At 47.5% G+C, this 22,328-nt stretch overlaps 1 protein-coding gene across 1 annotated transcript in view; it reads left to right on the top strand.

Annotated features, from left to right (window-relative positions):
- The window catches only part of GREB1L (GREB1 like retinoic acid receptor coactivator), a gene marked incomplete at both ends in the record, with an annotated part of 118,033 nt that overhangs the window by 22,528 nt on the left and 73,177 nt on the right, over positions 1 to 22,328 (top strand). The window contains 5 exons of the mRNA XM_080714718.1: positions 4,737 to 4,865; positions 6,988 to 7,101; positions 8,114 to 8,233; positions 11,749 to 11,886; positions 14,596 to 14,781. Coding sequence (XP_080570844.1) covers positions 4,737 to 4,865; positions 6,988 to 7,101; positions 8,114 to 8,233; positions 11,749 to 11,886; positions 14,596 to 14,781 — 687 coding nt within the window. The remainder of the gene's footprint in view (positions 1 to 4,736; positions 4,866 to 6,987; positions 7,102 to 8,113; positions 8,234 to 11,748; positions 11,887 to 14,595; positions 14,782 to 22,328) is intronic.

Genomic DNA, 22,328 nt, shown 5'->3' with positions numbered 1-22,328 from the left:
AACTTGTGTTTTGGTAAGTACCTTTATACTGAGCACATAGTACATGTGCTTAGCCAGCGTCCACTCACCCACAAGTCATAAAGAAGCCTGTTTTCTCTTGTTTTTGCGCTTCTTTGTGAGCTCCAGAGTAGGTAAATTATTTCTGCTTTTTTTCAAGATTAGTGATTATTAAGCCAGGTGTGGTGGCACATGCCTATAATTCCAGTACTTGGGAGGCTGAGACAGAAGGATCACAGTTTTGAAGCCGGTGGCCTCAGCAACTTAGCAAAAGCATCAGTAACTTAGCGAAATTTTGTTTCAAAGTAATAAATAAAAATAGGACTGGGGTGTAGCTCAGAGGTAGAATGCTTCTAGGTTCAGTACCTAAAAAACCACATAACACATACACATATTTATTAGAATACATTATCGGTATAAGGATAAGAAGGCTAGCTTTATTTGGGGCACTTCTTGCTCTGTGCTTATACTTGGCAAAGAACCACCTGAATTAAAAAGTTCAATTTTTAAGAGAGAAGAAGAGAAACCACTTCTCTTTGGAATAAACAAGAGAACTTCATGTCACTGGGTATTCAAGAAAGAGAAAAGCTGACATTTGGCTCTTGGCTTTGGAAGGTCCCCGTCATTACACGAATAACATACCGACATGTCTCTCCCAGAATATCATTTTAGTAATTTGATAGATTCCGTGGTATATTATCTGACGTTAGACCTTGGGGCTAATCAAATACAACTCTACAACTACAGTATAAAAAGGACCACTGACTTCCTTCCCACAGAAACGTAGCGAGCGTTTATTAGGCCCAAGATTGCTGTCAGATCCCGGGGGGGGGGGGGGGGGGCGGGTTCCAGGGCCGGGCTCATGACGCGGCGGTTTAGCAATCACTCCTACGAGGGATTAGAGAACAGTGAGGCGTGCCACTCTCCTGAAAAGGAAAGGTGGACATTTAAATCACCCACTGTATCTGAAAAGAATGAGAAGAAATTAAAATGTCATATCATATGACCAGCCAGGAAGTATGTTTTGAAAGCAAATGTTCTGAAAGAGAAAATCAGTCTTTTGCAAAGACTCGGGCTCTAGCAAAGGATCCCCCAGTTCCCCGAGGAGACACAGGCCAGAGAGGTCACCGACGCCCAGTGAACACAGGTGGCCAAGTGTTATTCCAATGTTCCTGCGGGTCCCTGGCCGGGTGTAAGAGGTAATTGGACCATGAAATGAGTTCCTAATAGTTTGCGGTTCAATCTAGGGAATTTACCAGGAGAAAGGTTTTGTGTCTAAAAACGTTCCTATTGCTGGATTTACGTTTATAAATGCTTAAGCACTAATTTCTTTCTTCTGGTTCATACTGAATGTAACAGGGCATAAGAATTGCGTGTCAGCATTCGCTGTCATTGCAGACATTAGGCTACGTGCGGTCATTTTTTTTTTTTTTTTTTTTTTGCGGGTCTGGGGATGGAACCCAGGGGCATTTGACCTCTGACCTACAGCCCCCGCCCAATTTTTTATTCTTTATTTTGAAACAGGGTCTCACTGAGTTGCAGAGGGCCTCGCTAAGTAGCTGAGGCTGTCTGCGAACTGCGATCCTCTGGTCTCCGCCTCCCGAATGCTGGGATTACAAACGTGCGTCACCACGCCCGGCTTGTGCTGTCTTTTTAACTGGCAGATTAGATTAAGATTCATGCCGGGCGTGGTGGTGCACGCTTGTAATCCCGGTGCTTGGGAGGCGGGGACAGGAGGATTGTGCAGGTTCGAAGCCAGCCGTGCTGGCTTAAGAGACCCTGTTTCCAAAAATAAAAAAATATAAAATAGGTCTGGGAGTGAATCCCGGAGATAGTAGGGCTTCCAGGAACCCCAGTACCACAAAAAAAAAAAAAAAAAGATTCTTTTTTTTTTTTTCATTCCTGAGAATGGGAAAGGACAGGCAGAGCCCCCGACTCCTCCTCTCCCACCGCCTTCGTAGGGTGTAAAGCGCTGGAGCTGCTTGGTGACTGGTGTCCCTGGGCCGCCCCGCTCCACCCGTGTGCTTGGTCTCCCGCGCACACCGGGTCCCCAGCCACAGCCGCCTAGAACGCGGCTTCCAGGAGAGCCGCCAAGGAGCCTGGTCACCCTCGTCCTCTTCAGATTTACCTTCCTTTAGGCCTGAGCTTCGTTCCCTCTCCAGTCCAGCCACAAGGCCAGGCCACCAAAAGTTCCTCTAGCAGGGTTTTTCATACTAAAAACAGTGGACTTTTTCCAAATGTGGCACCCGCAGCTCCTAGCCGGACACAGAGACCTGCCAGCTCTCCTCTGGTAGGTTCCTGCGGGAGGGCTGCGCTTTGCCGTATTCCTCCATTGTAGCCCCAGAGCCTGTACCCTGGCCCTGGGGAGGGCTCAAGGATCACTGGATCACTGAGCGGATGGAGGGATGAGGAGAAGCAGGGACGGCTAGGCTGAGGGCTGCGGGTGTATCTGGAAGACTTGGCGAAAAAGAAACACAAGCGTCAGGTGTAGCAGCCCATGCCGGTAATCCCGGTACTTGCCTTAATCTTACACCCTTTCGTTACTTTAAAAATATTCGTGCTCATTAATATTTATTGGCTTGAAAAAAAAGTGCATTACCCACATCTTAATTTGTCACTTTCCTGAGGACGGCTGCGTTTCCCGCAGCTGCGCAGTGTCGCAGGAGTGCTCTGGCCCGAGCGTCCAGTGGACCTTTACTCTCTCCCTGCTGCTGGGTCAGGCCCTTGGGCCACATCAGCTCCTTCAAGCCAACGGGACCATTTTGCTTTTGAGTTTTTCTCTTTTTGTTTCTTTTGCGTACGTGTGTGTGTGCGTGTGTGTGTGCGTGTGTGTGTGTGTGTGTGTGTGTGTGTGTGATACTAAGTATTGAACCCAGGGGCGTTCCAACTCCAAGCTACACCCCCAGCCCTTTTTATTTTGAAACAGAATCTCGCTAAGGCTGTTGAGGGCCTCCCTAAGTTCCTGAGGCTGGCCTCAAGCCTGAGATCCTCCTGTGTCATCCTGCCAAGTACTGGGAGTGATCTCATATCAGGACTGAGCCACCAAGCCCACCTGTGCTTCTGGGTTCTTAAACAAAAGGCACTGATCGATCAGGTACCATGTTCAAGCATAAAAATAAATTTTCCCATGATTTCTAACAGAGCACCACTGGCATTCTGTTGATAGAGCGCTTTGTCTCTCAGGGTCTCGGAGCGTTTGCACAGCCCCCCGGCTGCTTCCCAGTGCTGCCTGGTCTAGCTCTTCTGCCAGGGAGTGGGGGCTCAGCAGGGATGGCAGGGTTGGCTGCGGCCAAGTGACACACAGGGCTCATCTCTGAAGCACCGTGTCAGTACTGGGGCGTTCGACCTCCGAGCTGCACCCCCAGCCCTATTTTTTATTCTTCATTTTGAAACAGGGTCTCACTGAATTACAAAGGGCCTCACTAAGTAGCTGAGGCTGGCCGCGAACCTCAGTCCTCCTGTCTCAGCCTCCCAAATGCTAGGATTACAAGCGTGTGCCTCCATGGCCGGCTGTTTTCTGATTTGATTTCAGATAGATCCTTTCTTGTCGATGTACCTGGCATTGTGATAAGTTAATTCTAATTTATTCAGAAACTAAAGCAAGCCAGGCTTGGTGGTGCGCGCCTTTAATCCTAGTACTTGGGAGGCTGAGACAGGAGGATTACAGGATTAAGGATAGCCTCAGCAAGTACTGAAATTCTCTTCAATCTAGAGAGATCCTGTTTCAAATTAGGGGTGTAGCTCGGAGGTGTGAAATGTCCCTGGGTTCAATCCCCAGTCACACACACACACACACACACACACACACACACACACACACACACACACTTTCAGAGGAAAACATTTTCTTCTAGACTGCAGCGAGTTACTTTTTTTTTTAGAACAGAGGATGGAACCTAGGGCCATCCTACCTCTGAGTTACACCCCCAGCCCTATTTTTTATTCTTCATTTTTAAACTGGGTCTCACTAAGTTGCGGAGGGCCTCACTAAGTAGCTGAGGCTGGCCGCGAACCTGCGATCTTCCGGCCTCAGCTTCCCAAGTACTGGGATTAGGAGCTTGCGCCACCACGCCTGGCTTGCAGAAAGTTACTCTGCATGAGACTTTTTGAAGTACAATTCATCTTAATAGAGATAAATGTATCTCATTAAAATGTCATTTTATGGGAACTGGAGACGGTTTGCTCGGTCGCGGAGTGAAATCCTAAGGACAGACCACCGACCTTGAGCTAAGGACACGGCAGCCTGAGGTCTTCCCCTCGCTGAGCGGTGGGGATGGAGTGAGTTAGTACACCTGAAGTACTTAACATAGCACCCAGCACATAGTACTTTCTAGTGAGTGAGCGCTAGACAGATATGAAGGGAACCTTAACACAGAGTCGCGATCTCTCTAAACTTCATTAAAGAGCCGGGCGTGGTGGGCACACTGTAATCCCAGCATTCGGGAGGCTGAGACAGGAGGATGGCGGTTCGCGGACAGCCTCAGCTAGTGAGGCCTTTGCAACTCAGTGGGACCCTGTTTCAAAATAAAGAATAAAAAATAGGCTGGGGGTGGAGCTCGGAAGTAGAATGCCCCTGGGTTCCATCCCCAGCACCAAAAAACAAACGAACGAACAAACTTCATTCAAGCTCAAGGAGACCGAAGCCCCGCGGTCTGCGTCCCCAGCCCGCCCTTGCTGAATTAGCTTCCTTCCTGCGCCCGCAGACGTCGCTCATTGAAACCACCTCTTTCGTTTTAAAGATTCGCCGGCCCTCAGTCCCGCTAATTCTGCAATCAATTTAAGTGGCGCGCAGGACCTGGCGCGGAATGAGAGTGTCGTGGACCCCCTCGCTCTGCCTCTGCAGGGCGCAGGGAAGGCCTTGGCTGCAGGTGATGTTTCCCTTGCTTATATTTCTTTGATAAATATATATTATATGTAAATATATAAATACGAATATATGAATGTATGAATATATAAAATATAAATATAAATATATATTTGTATATATAAATATATAAAAGACTCATGTGAAAACTGACAAGCGGCCGGGTGCGGTGCCGCACACCTGTGATCCCAGTGCTTGGGAGGCTGAGACAGGAGGATCGCAGGTTTGAGTCCAGCCTCAACAACTTAGTGAGACTCTCAGCAACCTAGTGAGACCCTGTTTCAAAATAAAAATGAGCGGGTTGTGGTGACCCACGCTTGTAACCCGGTACTGAAGAGGCTGAGACAGGAGGATCACAGGTTCGTAGCCAGCCTCAGCTACTTAGTGAGTGAGGCCCTCTGCAACTTAGTGAGACTTCATTTCAGAATAGTTAAAAATAGGGCTAGGGGTGTAGTTCAGAGGTTAAATGCCCCTGGGTTTAATCCCCAGCATTGCAAAAATACGTAAGTAAATAAAATGAAATAAAAAATAAAGTAAGTCCGAGGCTGTGGCTTGGAGAGGGAATGCCTTTGGTTCAATCCCTAGTACCACAAAAAGAAACAAACATTGACAATTTGAGAGCAGAAAATAGCTGTTTCTAGCTGCCACTTGAAGACAAAAGTGGGGTGTCTATGAGAACGTAATAGTGTACAAAGCTATCCAGGTGTGGGGTGCACACTTGTAACCCCAGGATTTGGGAGGCTGAGACAGGAGGATTGCAGGTTCAAAGCCAGCCTCAGCAATTTAATGAGACCTTTAGCAACTTAGTGAGATACTGTTTTAAAATAAAATCAGGCCGGGCGTGGTGGCGCACGCTTGTCATCCCTGCGCTTGGGAGGCAGAGACAGGAGGATCGCGCAGGTTCGAAGCCAGCCATGCACGTTGTCTTAGGAGACCCTGTTTCCAATTAAAAATGTAAAAATAGGTCTGGGAGTGTAGCCCGGAGGTAGAAGGGCTTCCAGGAACCCCAGTACCACCAAAAAATAAATAAATAAATAAATAAATAAATAAATAAATAAATAAATAAATAAATAAATAAAATCAGGCTGGGGGTGTAGCTCAGAGGTAGAGCGCCCCTGGGCTCCATACACACGAAGACTGTGCAAGGCGTTACGGTCTCTGTGCTCCGGGAGAGACGGATGGCACTTGAAACTCCGAGGAGGAGTTTCAGTCTCATTCTGTTCAACAAGCCCTCAGCCGCCTGCCGTGAGGGGGCCTGAGGGCTGCTGCGGGCGCCCTTCATACAGGGGACCACCCGAGCCTTCTCAGTGCTGTAGCCGAACTCTTTTTTTTTTTTTTTTTTGCAGTGCTGGGAATGGACCCAGGGGCAACCTCCCAGCTGCACCCCCAGCCCTATTTTTTATTCTTTATTTGGAAACCGGGTCTCACTGAGTTTCAAAAGGCCTCACTGAGTAGCTGAGGCTGTCCGCAAACAGTGGTCCTCCCGTCTCAGCCTCCCAAATGCTGGGATTACAAGCGTGCGCCACCACGCCGGGCTCTAGAACTACATGGTCTTTCCACTTACCATCTCAAAGACTTATTGAAAATAACCCTACCAGAGAGAGAAAGAGAGAGAGAGAGAGAGAGAGAGAGAGAGAGAGAGAGAGAGAGAGAGAGAGAGAGAGAATGATCCTAGGCAGGGTCTGGTGGCACATGCCTATAATCCCAGTACTTGGGAGGCTGAAACTAGAGGATCGCAGGTTCAAGGCCAGCCTCAGCAACCTAGCAAGGCCCTGTTTCAAGAACAAAAAAGAAAAAGATCTGAGAGTGTAGCTCAGAGGTAGAACATCCCTGAGTTCAATCCCCAGGACTGGGAAGAAAGGAAAGAAGGAAGGGAGGGAGGGAGGGAAGAAAGAAAGAGGGAGGGAAAATGATTCTAAAAGACCCCTTGGGGGTCCTAGGAAACTGCTTTTAGGTGACCTTTAATTCTTTTAATTTCCCCTTTTAGCTGACACGCGGCGTTTTCCCACAAAGGGCTGGCTGGTGCTTGCAGCTGGCTCCAGGCAAGGCCCAGCCTCCCCAGGCTGCTCCAGCCGCCCTGTGGCTTAGCGCCCGCCCGTCCTGAGCCGCCCCTCCTGTTTCTGCAGATGCCACGAATGGGAACAGTGGTCCTGGGAAGAGCAGCGCGCCCAGCTCCACTCCGGCCCGGCCCGGGAACTACTGCCTGTCACCGAGGCCTAGCTACGCTTGCGCAGACCAAGGTACCACCCGCCCCGGAGCCGGGGACAACGCCCCGGAGGAGGGTAGAGGCGCCGGGGCATCAGGAGGACGAGTTACTGACGGCTCACTCTGTCACTCCAGAGCCCTCCCGCTGCTTCTCATGCAGTGTTTCGTAGTTTATGGGAATGATAATGATTAAATATCTTTTTTTTTTTCTTTTCGCTGTACTGGGGATGGAACCCAGGGGCATTCTACCTCCAAGCTACACCCCCAGCCTGGTTTTTATCTTTATTTTGAAACCGGGTCTCACTGAGTTGCACAGGGCCTCACTGAGTAGCTGAGGCTGTCCGCCAACCGCGATCCTCTGGTCTCAGCCTCCCGAATGCTGGGATGACAAGCGTGCCCACCGCGCCCGGCTGTGATTAAATATCTTGGCGAACGAGCCTCACTGGGAAGAAAATGTTGAAACAAACATTATGAGGAAACATTGGAAACCTGTGGGTTTTGCTGAGCGCAGCCCAGGCCTCAGAGTTCCTCTTTGCCGTGCACCTGTGCAGATCTGACCCTTTCTGGGTTCTATCCGGCCGCCTGGCTTCCATCCACCCATAAAGTGAACAGGACAAGAATGCCATGCCAGCCAGATGCCATGGTCCCTGCCTGTCATCCCAGTACTGGGGAGCCTCGAACCCGCAGGCTCCGCAACTTAATGAAACCTGTTTGAAAAATAAAAGAATGCTGGGGGTGTAGCTCAGAGGCAGAACCTCAGGTTCAAGCCCTAGTACCGATAATAATAACAATGATAATAATTCTAACGTGTTCTACAGCCTCCTAGGGTTGTTGATAGACTCCTGAAATGGCCTGGGGAAGGCTGTGTGCTGTACATCAGCGCCAGATGCCGGCAGGGTCGGAGTGCTGTGGGGCTTGGGGTGTGGCTTTTCCCAGCATCCTCTCCTTCACTGTAGAGGGGCGGCTGGGGAGGCCCCGGGCACCTGGGTGCTGTCTCCAGCCTCTCTCCGAAGCTCAGAACACGGCTCACTAGCTCTTTGTCCGTAGCCACCACATACATTTCCGGACCGCCGAAGAAACGCCACCGGGGGTGGTACCCTGGGTCACCCGTCCCCCAGCCTGGTTCGCTTGTTTCTGTTCCTACAGTTCGACCTCTTTCAAGAACTGGTAAGTTTTGATAAAAGATGAATTTTACAATTTTTTTTCAATTACCAAAGATAACTTATACTCCTATTCTTTCCCCCAATTTTTTTTTTTTTTTTGTACTAAGGATCGAACCCAGGGACATTCTACATCTCTGAGCTATACTCCCAGCCCTATTTTATTTTATTTTTTTTTATTCTGAAACAAGGTCTCAGCCAGATGTGATGGCACACAATTTTAACCCCAGGACTTGGGAGGCTCAGATAGGAGGATCATAGGTTTGAGGACAGCCTCAGCTAAAAGTGAGACTCTAATTAATCTAGTGAGACCCTGTTTCAAAATAAAAATAAGGGCCAGGCGTGGTGGCGCACGCTTGTAATCCCAGTACTTGGGAGGCTGAGACAGGTGGATCATGCAGATTCGAAGCCAGCCTCAGCTACCTAGGCTCTCAGCAACTTAGTGAGACCCTGTTTCCAAATAAAGTATACAATAGGTCTGGGAGTATAGCCCAGAGGTAGAAGGCCCCAGGTTCCATTCCCAGCATCACAAAAATAAATAAATATATAAATAAATAAATAAATAATAAAAATAAAAATAAACTGAGCGTAGTGGGGCACACTTGTAATCCCAGCATTTGGGAGGCTGAGACAGGAGGATTCTGTTTCACTAACAACCTCAGCTACTCAGTGAGGCCCTTTGCAACTCAATGAGACAAAATATAGAATAAAAAGAGACAAAAATAAAGAATAAAAAATAGGGCTGAGGGTGTAACTCAGAGGTAGAATGCCCCAGGGTTCCATCCCCAGTACCGCCAAAAGGGGGGGGGGGGCTGTGAGTGTAGCTTAGTGGTAGAAAGCTCCTGGGTTCAATCCCCAGTACCTACCCCCCAAAAAAGAAACAGGGTCTTGCTCAGTTACTGAAGGCTTTGTTAAGTTGCAGAGGCGGGCTTGGAATCTGAAGTCCTCCTGTCTCAGCCTGCCGTGGACTGGGATTACAGGAGCTCACCACTGTGCCTAGCTTCCCAAGCTCTGATGATAAATTTCCTTAACCAATCATGTGTCAGATATTAGGTAAGGATACCGATGGCAGCTAACACTCTGTCCCCCATGTCTGTCTTTCCCATAAGCACATGTCCATCACGGCTGATCCTCATTCAGCTCTGCTCTGGTTGTAACTCGTGGCATGGTAGGGCACGATGGTGGCTTGGTCAGTAGTGGTGATGGATCTGTTCTCTGTTACCGGGTTCTCTATGTGGCCTGTTCTTCTTACTTTACCCAGACTGTGGCCATTTTGCATATTCCATTGAACAGTCAAACATTTGTCTACCTTGCGTTACTAAAAAGACAATTGTAAGTATACCAACTCTAAGATATCGGGGAAGCCGTGCGTAGAGGCGCACACCTGTAATTCCAGTACTTGGGAGACTGAAAGGAGGATTGCAGGTTCAAGGCCAGCACCAACAACTTAGCAAGGCCCTCAGTTATTTAGTGAGACCCCGTGTCAAAATAAAAATAAGCTGGGTCTGGTGGCACACGCTTGTAATCCCAGTACTCAGGAGGCTGAGACAGGAGGATCACAGATTTGTGACCAGCCTCAGCTACTTAGTAAGGTCCTCTGCAACTTAGTGAGACCCTGTTTCAAAATAAAGAATTAAAAAAAAAAAATAGGGCTAGGGGTGTAGCTCAGAGGTAGAATGCCCCCGATTTCAACCCCCAGTACCACACACAAAAAAACACATAAATAAAATTAAAAGTAAAAGAAAATAAGCCAGGTGTGGTGGTGAAAGCCTCTAATCCTGTACTTGGGAGGCTGATACAGAAAGATCACAGGTTTTCTGCCAGTCTCAACAACTTAGCAAAGCCCTCTGATTTAGAAAGACCCTGTTTCAAAATAAAAAATAAAGCCAGGCGTGGTGGCTCACGCTTGTAGTCCCTGTACTTGGAAGGCTAAGATAGGAGGATCACAGGTTCACAGCTGGAGCCAGCAACTTAGTGAGTCCTTCTGCAACTCAGTGAAGCCCTGTTTCAAAAATAAAAATAGGGCTAGGGTATAGTTCAGAGGTAGAATGTCCCTGGGTTCAATCCATAATACTACAAAAAAATTTAAAAATTGCCAGGTGTGGTGGCACACCCATGTAATTCCAGTACTTGGGAGGCTGAGACAGGAGGATCACAGGTTCAAAGTCAGCCTAAGCAATTTAGTGAGGTTCTCAGGACCTTAGAGAGACCCTGTTTCCAAATAAAAAACAAAATAGGGCTGGGGGTAGAAGGCCCCTGTACTGGGGGTAGAAGGTTCCACCCCAGTACTACAAATAAATAAATAAATAGGATTAGAGGTGTAGCTTGGAGGCAGAACACCTCTGGGTTTGATCCTCAGTACTCCCCCTAAAAAGAAGGCAAAGGTGGGAATCTTAAAATTTTGAGCCTTCTTAAATAGGTTTTTGTTTTGTTTTGTTTTGTGTTGTGGTACTGGGGATTGAATCCTGGGCCATTCTGCTTCTTAACTATACCCCCAGACCTATTACCTATTATTTATTTATTTATTTATTTATTTATTTATTTATTTATTTATTTATTTATTTTGCAGAACTAGAGATCGAAACCAGGGGCATTCTACCTCTGAGCTACAAGCCTTATTTTTTTATTCTGTGTGTGTGTGTTACTGGGGATGGAACCCAGGGGCATTCTATCTCCAAGCTATACCCCCAGCCCATTTTTTTTTCTTTTGTGTGTGTGTGGTGGGGGATACTAAAGATGAAACCCAGGGCCTTTCTACCTCCAGGCTACACTGCCAGACCTATTTTATACTTTCTTTGGAAACAGGGTCTCACTAAGTTGCTGAGAGCCTCACTAAGTAGCTGAGGCTGGCTTCGAACCTGTGCGATCCTCCTGTCTCAGCCTCCCAAGCGCGGGGATTACAAGTGTGTGCCACCATGCCCAGCTTTTATTCTTTATTTTGAAACAGCGTCTCACTAAGTTGCTGAAGCTGTCCTTGAACCTGTGATTCTTCTGTCTTAGCCTCCCAAGTACTGGACTTACAGGTATGTGCTGCCCCGTCCAATTTCCTGAGATAGTTTTAAAGGTAGAAATCTTACATATGAAAGAATTATGTCAGTATGTTTCCATGATTGCCTTTAGGTAATACAGATTAACAATGACTTCATCTTTCTTCATACTTTATTATTTTCAAAATTTACATAATATACAAATGTGTCTTTGATAATCTGGGGGTGGGGTGGAGATAAAAGACAAAACAGAATATAAACTCTCACATGGAAAAAAACACCTGGAAATAGTACCAACATGCTGAATGACAGTTACTGCCCGCTAATGGGGTTAGACTTGATTTTTCTTCCCTTTTTTAAAAAATTCTAATTGCATAAAATACACATTAATTACTTTAATAGGAAACAAATAAACCATTAGATGTATAAAACATCTGTAATAAAAGTATCAACACTGTGTTGCTTTCCATTGTATTTTATTTAGCCTTCATGCCTAATCCTTCATGCCAACCACTGTTTTGTGTTTTTTCCCCAGAACCCCTTTTATCAGCCCCAGCTCCACAGACCCCACTAACTGGAATTTTACAACCTCGGCCCATTCCTGCAGGGGAAACTGTAATCGTTCCTGAAAACCTGCTGAGTAACTCAGGAGTTAGACCGGTGATTCTGATAGGTAAGGCAGAGGGATGCCCGGTGCTCTGGATCTGGGGCAGTCTGCTCTCACTGTGCGTTGGCTCACCGGAGCGCCCTATGGGTGGAGGGCCCCTATGGGTGCTTCAGCCTCACTACCCACTGGGGTCGCCGAGCAGCCAGAGGGGCGCACTGGTAGCCTCACAGCGGAGGGGCGTCAGTGGGCAGAGGAGGTTCACAGCCCAGAGCTGGAGAGAGGCTTGCCTTCTCAGAGGTGGTGCTTACAGCCGGGCGTGGTGGGCACGCTCGTCGTCCCAGCACTCGGGAGGCTGAGACTGGAGGATCGTGGTTCACGGACAGCCTCAGCTACTCAGTGAGGCCCTCTGCAACTCAGTGAGACCCGGTTTCAAAATAAAGACTAAAAAATAGGGCAGGGGGTGTAGCTCGGAGGTAGAATGCCCCTGGGTTCCATTCCTAGTACCACGAAACAAAACAAAAACAAAAACTGGAGGTTGCTCAGAGTAGACAGCATGGCGGGGGAGCGTTCCAGTCCCAGGGGGCTGGTCCACAAAGACAGGAGCTCAGCCTGTTACAGGCTCACTCAGGAGGACCCAGAGCCCCGCCGTGGTCGGGCGACCCCGGGAGCTACCTGTGAGTCAACGTCTTCACAGACAGCCAGTCCTTCCAGGCTGTCTGTGAGTGGAGTGTAGGGATTCTGGGGCCCTCGAGGCTGAGACAAGCGCCTTTCATACCCACGCCCACAGCCCCCTGCGCGGGGCCGCCTGGCCCGGAAGGAGGCTGCTCTACCTCCGGGATAAAACCGGAGTGTGTTTCTGAGAGTTGTGATCTGTCCTCGAGGTTGGCCTGAGCCAACCAACCTGGTTCTGCTTGAGTCCCGTTCTTTATCAGACGCCCTATCCAATGGTCCTAGATGTGTGGCAGTGGGGGAACCCCATGCATTTAAACTCCATCAGGAGCCGGGCGTGGTGGCCCAGCTTGTCATCCCCGCGCTTGGGAGGCGGAGACAGGACGATCGCGCAAGTCTGAAGCCAGACGCGCTGGCGTAAGAGACCCTGTTTCCAAATTTTAAAAAATATCAAAATAGGTCTGGGAGTGTAGCCCGGAGGTAGAAGGGTTTTCAGGAACCCAAGTACCACCAAAAATAAATAAATAAATAAATAAATAAATAAATAAATAAATACCGTAAGGTTCGGAAAGTTCTACTGAACATGAGTCTAGTGTGACTAAGCCCTAGGTCCATACAGAGAACACAGGCCTTTTTGTTCCTTTGATGCCTACCTTTAAGAAAGTCTCCCAGAGGCTAGTGTAGCAGCTGTAATCCCAGTACCTGGGAGGCTGAGACAGGAGGACCACAGATTCAAGGCCAGCCTCAGCAAATTATGGAGACCCTGTTTAAAAAAAAAAATGGGGTTGGGAGTGTAGCCTCTCGGTCAAATCTCCAATTCTCCCCCCCACACACACACACACACGAAGTCTCACAGCAGACTGTCCTCTACTGCACACCACCAAACAGGCTATATTTTCAACATATTTTAATTCAGTCTACTTCTAAGATCATTTGACCCTCTTTACTGATATTCAGGAAGAAAACCTGATGAAAATTGTGAGGATAGAAGAAAGAGTAGGAAGCCGGGCGTGGTGGTGCACACTTGTAATCCCAGCATTCGAGAGGCTGAGACTGGAGGATCCAGGTTCGCAGCCAGCCTCAGCTACTTAGTGAGGCCCTCAGCAACTCAGTGAGACCCTGTTTCAAAATAAAGAATAAAAATAGGGCTGAGGGTGTAGCTCAGAGGTAGATTGCCCCTGGCTTCCTCCTCCAGTACCGAGAGAAAGAAAAAAAAAAAAAAAGGGAAAGAAAACAGAGCAGGAATGTTGGCGTGGATGAGCGAGTTTAGCTTCAATCCTGTTTTCCCCAAAACGTTAAGAAGTAAAACGGTTTATTGTAGTTTGTTTTCTTGTCTGAAAAGAAACTAGACCAGTAACTTAAAAAAAATTTATTATTGTTAATATTTTTTAATTTTTATATTTTTGGTGGTACTGGGGGTGAAATCCAGGGCCTTTTCTACCTCCAGGCTACACTCCCAGACCTATTTTATACTTTATTTGGAAACAGGGTCTCACTAAGTTGCCGAGAGCCTCACTCAGTAGCTGAGACTGGCTTCGAACCTGCGCGATCCACCTGTCTCAGCCTCCTAAGCGCTGGGATTACAAGTGTGTGCCACCACGCCCAGCTTATTTTATTATTTTTAAAAGGTAACAAAAATTTTTTGTAAGCTCATCAATCTTCTATGGTGGAAATATATTAGCCAGGCCTGGTGGCGGACGCCTGTAATCCCAATACTTGGGAGGCTCTGAGATAGGAAGATCACAGCTTCAAGACCAACCTGCACAGTTTATCAAGGCTCACAGCCATCTGGCGAGACCCTATTTCAAAACGAAGAGTTCAAAAGGGGCTGGGGGTACAGCTCGGAGGTCGAATGCCTCTGGGCTCAATCTCCAGTATAATAACAACAATACAGCAGCGTGTCTCATCTGTGGGAAGCGGAGATGCTATAACGTGAGCCCTTGCCGCCCGCTTCCCTGCTCTGAGGGCGGGAGCTGGGAGGCCGCATCCTCCTGGGGTGGGCATGTTGGGATGGGCATGTGCGGGCGCCTGCTCCTCGCTGTTTGACCGGGGCAGGCGGGGTCTGCCAGCGAGTGGCCTGCCGGTGACCCGCGTCTGTCGCGACAGGCTATGGCACTTTACCCTATTTCTACGGAAATGTTGGCGACATCGTTGTGAGTCCGCTGCTGGTGAACTGCTACAAGATTCCACAGCTGGAAAACAAGGAGTTGGAGCAGTTAGGGCTGGCGGGCAGCCAGCTCCTGAGCGTGGAAAACATGATCCTTCTGACCATCCAGTACCTGGTGCGGCTGGGTAAGTGCTTCCCGCGGGCGCTCGCCGGCGACGGGTCCTGCTCTCAGTGCTCCCCTCGGTTCGGGTCCTGCTCTCCCCGGTGCTCCCCTCGGTTCAGGTCCTGCTCTCCCCGGTGCTCCCCTCGGTTCAGGTCCTGCTCTCCCCATGCTCCCCTCGGTTCAGGTCCTGCTCTCAGTGCTCCCCTCGGTTCGGGTCCTGCTCTCAGTGCTCCCCTCGGTTCGGGTCCTGCTCTCCCCGGTGCTCCCCTCGGTTCGGGTCCTGCTCTCCCCGGTGCTCCCCTCGGTTCGGGTCCTGCTCTCCCCGGTGCTCCCCTCGGTTCGGGTCCTGCTCTCCCCGGTGCTCCCCTCGGTTCGGGTCCTGCTCTCCCCGGTGCTCCCCTCGGTTCAGGTCCTGCTCTCCCCGGTGCTCCCCTCGGTTCAGGTCCTGCTCTCCCCATGCTCCCCTCGGTTCAGGTCCTGCTCTCAGTGCTCCCCTCGGTTCGGGTCCTGCTCTCAGTGCTCCCCTCGGTTCGGGTCCTGCTCTCCCCGGTGCTCCCCTCGGTTCGGGTCCTGCTCTCCCCGGTGCTCCCCTCGGTTCGGGTCCTGCTCTCCCCGGTGCTCCCCTCGGTTCGGGTCCTGCTCTCCCCGGTGCTCCCCTCGGTTCGGGTCCTGCTCTCCCCGGTGCTCCCCTCGGTTCGGGTCCTGCTCTCCCCGGTGCTCCCCTCGGTTCGGGTCCTGCTCTCCCCGGTGCTCCCCTCGGTTCGGGTCCTGCTCTCCCCGGTGCTCCCCTCGGTTGCGTTGCCAGAGCGTCTCACATTCGCCCACCGGCTTCTCTGATGTTCCTTCTCCACTTCCAACACTCCTCTCCTCAGACTCCATCCCCTCTGGCCCTTCCCTGCCCCCCCTCCCCCCTTTGCCCTCTTCCCTTTACTTCTTTGGGTTCTAAGGAAGATGAAGTGCTCCACCTAGTGTCGGGTCCGGGTGCTCCTGAGGTCTCCCCAGGAGCAGATGCGAGCAGGACCTCCCGGGAGTGTGGGAGGCCGCTCTCTGAGCACAGATCTATCAGCTGGGATGCAATGTAACCCCTGTCTTAAACACTCCTTTTTTTTCTCTCTTTTTTTGGCGCGTGTGTGGTACTGGAGATAGAATCCAGGTGTATTTTTCTCTGACCTGTATCCCCAGCTTTTTATCATTGGTTTTGAAATAGGGTCTCACAAAGTTGCCGAGGGTCTTGCTTGGTTGCTGAGGCTGTCCTTGAACCTGTGATCCTCCTGTGTCCAAGTACAGGGATTACAGGTATGCACCACCACGACCTGCTAGACAGTGATTTTCCAGTTTTACTTTTACTGTGTTTTTCTACTGCCCACACCCCACCTTTCCTTCTCCGGCAGCAGCCCCCTGGTGTAGCCTGGCCTGCTTCTTTCATGTGGGTGATAACCTGGGGCTTCCCTGGAAGGTTCTTCGGGCTCTAGGGTCATGACCTCCACTTCCTCTGTCTCGAGGTCCTCTGAGCCCCACGGGGGGAGGGGCGGCATTCTGACAATACTGAAGTGTTTCAGCCGCGTTTACACTGAAATCTCCTTTAGTTTTTCAAGTTTCAGTAGGCCATCAAATATACAGCCTAATTAGATGCTCACTCCAGGATTCCAAGACATTGATTTACTTAGAAAAATGTGTGAGATGTAAAATTACATACAAAAAATCATATATTTATATGTAGCAGGGAATGGCCCCACCTTAGTAGTCCCTGTACTTCAGTACAGGGAGGCTGAGACAGGAGGCCAGTCTGAGCACTTTAGTGAGGCTCTCTGCATCCTAGTGAGACACTTTCAAAATGAAAAAAATAAGCCGTGCATGGTAGTGCACGCTTGTAATCCCAGTACTAGGGAGGCTGAGATAGGAGGATCGCAAGTTCAAAGCCAGCCTCAGCAACTTAAGTGCGGTTCTCAGCAACCTAGTGAGACCCTCTTTCCAAATAAGAAATAAAATTGGGCTTGGGGTGTAGCGTGGAGATAGAATGCCTCTGGGTTCAATCCCCAGTGCCAAAAATAATAACAATGATAAAAATAAATAAAAATCAAGGCTGGGAGTGTAACTTAGGAGTAGAATGTCTCTAGGTCCAATCCCTGATACCACAAAATAAATAAATAAAAATAAAAAGGGCTGAGAGTATAGTTCAGAAGTAGAATGCCCCTGAGTTCAATTCCCAGTACCAAAAGAAATTATATGTACTCTCATAAACTTCTTTAATGTTAGAAAATACTTTGGTGAAAAGAAATAATAATAAACCAGGCCTAGTGGCATACACCTGTAATCTCAATACTTGGAAGGCTGAGACAGGAGGATGACAGGTTTGAGACCAGTCGTGGCAATTTAGTGAGGCCCTCAGCAACTTAGTTAGACCCTGTTTCAAAATAAAAATAAAAATAGGGCTGGGGGTATAGCTCAGAGGTAGAGTAACCCTGAGTTCCATCCCCAATACCACTAAATAAATAAATAAATAAATGGATAATAACTTATCTTAGAAAAATTTTTAATTTTTTTTATTGGTGCACTGTATTCATACATCATAATGGGATAAAAAAAAAAAAACTTTTGGAGACATACATGCACACATCGCCCAGTTAACCCCTACCCGATCCCCACCCCGTTCCCTCCCCATCCCTCCTTCCCATGCTTGGCTTAGTGGTTGACATCTAGTATTATAGTAATTTATCCAAAATTAACAATGATAATCTCACATAACAGTTTCATTTGTCTGATACCAAGCTTTTGATGACTTAAAGATAACATTTCAATATTTCTTTTTGCTTTCTTTCTTACCAGAGGATATTTTTTTCTTTTTTTTAGGTAAAACTATCATACATTTATTTATTTATTTTTCAGAAAAAATCTATCCTAATATGAAATATGGACTCTAGATACCCAAAACAATCTCGAAAAAGAACAAAGCTAGAAGATGTATATTTTCTGATTTCAAACCTTATAAAGCTGCAGTAATTGAAACAGTGTAGTACTGTTATAAAGGCAGATATATAAACCATTGAAGTTAAATAAAACCTAGAGATAAATTCTTCCATATATTGTCAAGTTATTTTTGACAAGTTTTCCACGAACATTTGGTGAAGGAAATAATAATCTTTTAACTAAATATTGTTGAAAAATAATAATTACATGAAAAAGAATAAAATTAGACCCTTACCTAACACCATATACAAATATTAACACAAAATAGATAAAAGACCTAAATATAAATCTTAAGACTATAAACATTTAGAAGAAAATCTGGGTCATAAACCTCACAACATTGAAATTGGCAGTGATTTCTTGGGTATGATTTCAATGGCACAGGCAACAGAAGGGTAAACAAACTCCCTAAAAAATAAAAAATAAAAAAAATTGCATATCCAAAGACAATGTAAACAGAGTTAAAAGTTACTGACAGAATGGGATAAAATATTTCCAAATGCTATATCTGAAGGTATATTAATATTCCAAATAGAAATTCTAAAAATTAGCAACAATAAAAGCAAACAATACAATTTAGAAATAGGTAAAAGACTAACATAAATAATGAGTCTCCACAGATAACCAATCTTAGTTGTCTGTTGAATGGAAAATCTTGTTTCTCTAGTTCTGGAGTGTGTTACCTATTTCTTCTTTGTAGTTAATCTCTTTGAATATTTTCTCTAGCTCTGGTTTTGAAGACATAAATTCCTTCAGTTTCTGTTTGTCATGGAAGCTTCTTATTTCCCCATCTAATTTGATAGAAAGTTTTGCTGGGTAGGAAATTTTTGGCTGGAAGTTGTTTTCTTTCAGAGTTTGGAATATGTTACTCCAAGCCCTTCTGGCTCTCATGACTTGGTTTGGGAAGTCTGGAGTGATTCTAATTGGTTTGCCTCTGAATGTCACTTGGCCCTTTGTTTTTGTTGCCTTTAAGATTCTCTGTTTGGCTTCCACATTGGTCATTTTGACAATTATGTGGCGTGGGGATCCTCTTCTCCGATCCTGTCTAAAGGGAGTTCTATAAGTTTCCTGGACCTGTGTATCGACCTCTTGCTCTATGTTTGGAAAATTTTCTGCTATTACTTCCTTGAAGAGATTGTTGATCCCTTTGGTTTCACCTTCTTTTCCCTCCTCTATTCCAATTATTCTTAGGTTAGCTCTCTTAAAATGGGCCCATATTTCTTCAATATCAGATTCCTGCTGTCGGATATTTTTTCCTAGATTAGAAACTATGCGTTCATTTTTGGAGTGATCATCTTCTAGGAGCAAGATTCTATTCTCCATGTGGTCTAATCGGGTGTTTATACTTTGAATTGAGGCCTTTACTTCATTAATTGCATCCTTTATCTCTTTTTGGCTTTCTCTGAATTCTTTTCGAAATACCTCTATTATTTCTACAGTTATTTTCCTGATTTGATCTTCTAGAAATCTCTGATTTTCAGTTTTATCGGGTTCTGATGTTGTAGGGTTGTGGGCATTCATTGCTCCATTGTTATTCCTCTTTCCCATGATATCGGAAGTTTGTGTCTTCTCTGGGTTCTTCCCTTGGGTCACTACAACTTCACTTAAGGTGCTCTGGATCTCGAGTCTGTAGTATCTCAGACCCCACTACTCGTTTACTGGGTTGTATCGCAAAGTCTCAGACCCAGGGAGTCGATAGAGGCTGCTTTAGGCCATGGCGGGGGCAGGTTGGGCGTTCTCTGTTGTTGAGTGCGCTGATGGAGCTGTAGTGGACTCAGTGAATTTGCTGCTGCTGCCACCGCTGGCAATATAGCACCACTGCCACGCCCTCGGCCATGAGGCTGGTGTATTTCTTCTCTGGTTTTGAGCTCCGCTCTGAGGTCTCTGCTCTGAGTCCCTGCAGGGTGTGCTGAGCCCGGCCCCTGGGAGCTTTAGGCGCTCCCTGCGCCGAAAAATCTGCCGAATTCCAGAATTCCACCCCGCTGTTCCGCAGCCGCTCACCTCGGCTCGCTGTCCCCGCTCCTCTCTGGAGCCTGGTGGGCTGTTGAGTGCGTTGGTTGGTGCCGCCCGGTGAGCTCGCTGCTGCCGCCGGCAGTAATGCGCTGCTGCCGTGTCCTCGGGCGTGAGGCCGGCGTGTCTCCTCTCTGGCTCTGAGCTCCGTTCTGAGTTCCCCTCCTCTCTCTAGAAATTTTAATTAAATTACACACAAAACTTGTTTCTGCCTTACAAAATCTATTTTCTCCAGAATCTTCCATGTATTTATTATTTATTTATTATGCTGGAGATGGAACCCGGGGTCACGCTACCTCCTAGCTACACCCCCAGGTTGCTTGTATTTTATTTTTATTTCGAAGCAGGGTCTCACTAGGTTGCTGAGAGTCTTGCTACTTGCTGAGGCTGTCCTCAAACCTGCAATCCTCCTATCTCAGCCTCCCAAATACTGGGATTGCAGGAGTGCCCCACCACACCTGGCGGACTCTTCCTTTTAGGCAATCAATTAGTTTTTCAGTGTGTGACATGAATGGCTATTTTTATTTATTTTATTTATTTACTTTTTTGGTGGTACTAGGGGTGGAACCCAGAGGCTTTCTACCTCCGGGCTATACTCCCAGACCTTTTTTATATTTTATTTGGAAACAGGGTCTCACTAAGTTGCTGAGAGCCTCACTAAGTAGTTGAGGCTGGCTTCGAACCCGTGCGATCTTCCTGTCTCCGCCTCCCAAGCGCGAGGATTACAAGCGTGCGCCACCACGCCCGGCGAATAGCTATTTTTACAAATCTAAATTTAGTACTCTGAGATCTCTCTGCCTCTCAAGCTGTTCTGGAGTCCGTAGATATTTTTTTCTTTTTGCCTTTAGAGGTTTTGAGAAGACGGCAAAGTATTTTCATATATGCTGTATATTATACACATACTTTTTCATCATTTTCAGCCCTGGGGTGGAACCCAGGCCTTGCTCGTACTAGGAAAGTGCTCTGTCTCTGAGCTGCAGTCCCTCCCTGCCGTGCACAAGGCATTCCTAAAAGATCCAGACGTCAAAGCAGCTTTCACTACTTTGGCGGCTCAATTAACTACGTAAAGAAAAGCAAGATTCTTCCCAAGAAGCAGGCCTCTCCACTACCGTCACTTTAAGAGATTTTTCTGTTGCTTCACAATCTTGGGGCCTTTTGGAGTAGATAATGAAATCAAGTGCAGACCTTGGGCAGCTCTGGGCCTCCTGGAGCCTGCCTTTTCCCAGCAAGGCGGCTCTGTCTGTAAAGCCATGAGCACCGAGGCCGAGGCCGGGGATGCCCTTGGTTCCTGGAGATCAGGACTGGAAGGAAAGGAATCTCTACTATCTACTACCCATGTCTGTGCAGACGAGCTTGCAGGAAAGGAATCTCTACTATCTACTACCCATGTCTGTGCAGGCGAGCTTGCAGGGTCCTGAAAGGCTGGGGGAGGGAGTGAGGCGAGGCGTAGGCTCAAAGAACTCTCTGCTCTCATTTGACCTTGAATACATTGGCCTCGGGTGTCAGTTTCTAACAGTAATTTAGTCAAAACTCTACCAAAGTGAGTTTGAAGATAACAGAGAATGCTGGAAACATTTTAGGCCATCTTACTTTTTCTAGAATGCTTTTGTATTGGGGGTTAGTTATGTTTCCTAACCGAACCCATGACTTCATCCTGGCTTAGAATGGGTCTTACGGACACACCTGTAAACCAGAACTCGGAGCCTCCAGGCAGTCAGCGAGAGACAGCACGGAAGTGGAGACAAGAACACCTGCGTGTGCGTGTGCGTGTGCATGTGCGTGTGCGTGTGCGTGTACGTGGTGGGGGTTAATGGGGATAGAACTCAGGGGCATTCTACCATTGAGCTATACCCCCAGCCCTATTTTATTTTTTTATTTTTATTTTTATTTATTTGTTTATTTATTTTGTGCAGTACTAGAGATGGAACCCAGGGGCATCCTACCTCCGAGCTATACCCCCAGCCCTATTTTTTATTCTTTATTTTGAAACACAGTCTCACTGAGTTGCAAAGGGCCTCATTAAGTAGTAGCTGAGGCTGCCCGCGAACAGCGATCCTCATTTTATTATTATTATTATTATTTTTTTTTTTTGGTGGTACTGGGGTGGAACCCAGAGGCTTTCTACCTCCGGCTATACTCCCAGGCCCATTTTATATTTTATTTGGAAACAGGGTCTCACTAAGTTACTGAGAGCCTCACTAAGTAGCTGAGGCTGGCTTTGAACCTGCGCAATCCTCCTGTCTCAGCCTCCCAAGCGCGGGGATTACAAGCGTGCGCCGCCATGCCCGGCCTCATTTTATTATTTTTGAAACCAGGCCTCACTAAGTGGTGATCCTCCTGTCTTAGCATCCTAAGTACTGGAATTACACACACGCACCACCACGCCCTGCAGCCACCTGCTTTTAGGTTGTCATACGTTCTGGTGGAAGAAACTTCTAAATAAATGACTACCTTCCCTTCATTTGATACAATCAATACAAGCCCAGCCCAGCGAGCTCACTGCCAAGTGCGCACCTAGTGACCGCTAGCCATGACACTGACTTGATAAAGCTGAGCAGAGGTCCAAAGTCATGTAATTCAGCCAGGTGTGGT

The sequence above is a fragment of the Muscardinus avellanarius genome (genome assembly GCF_963383645.1).
Source record: "Muscardinus avellanarius genome assembly, chromosome: 17".
NCBI classification, from domain to species: domain Eukaryota; kingdom Metazoa; phylum Chordata; class Mammalia; order Rodentia; family Gliridae; genus Muscardinus; species Muscardinus avellanarius.
This window is presented reverse-complemented; position numbering and strand designations above follow the sequence as displayed.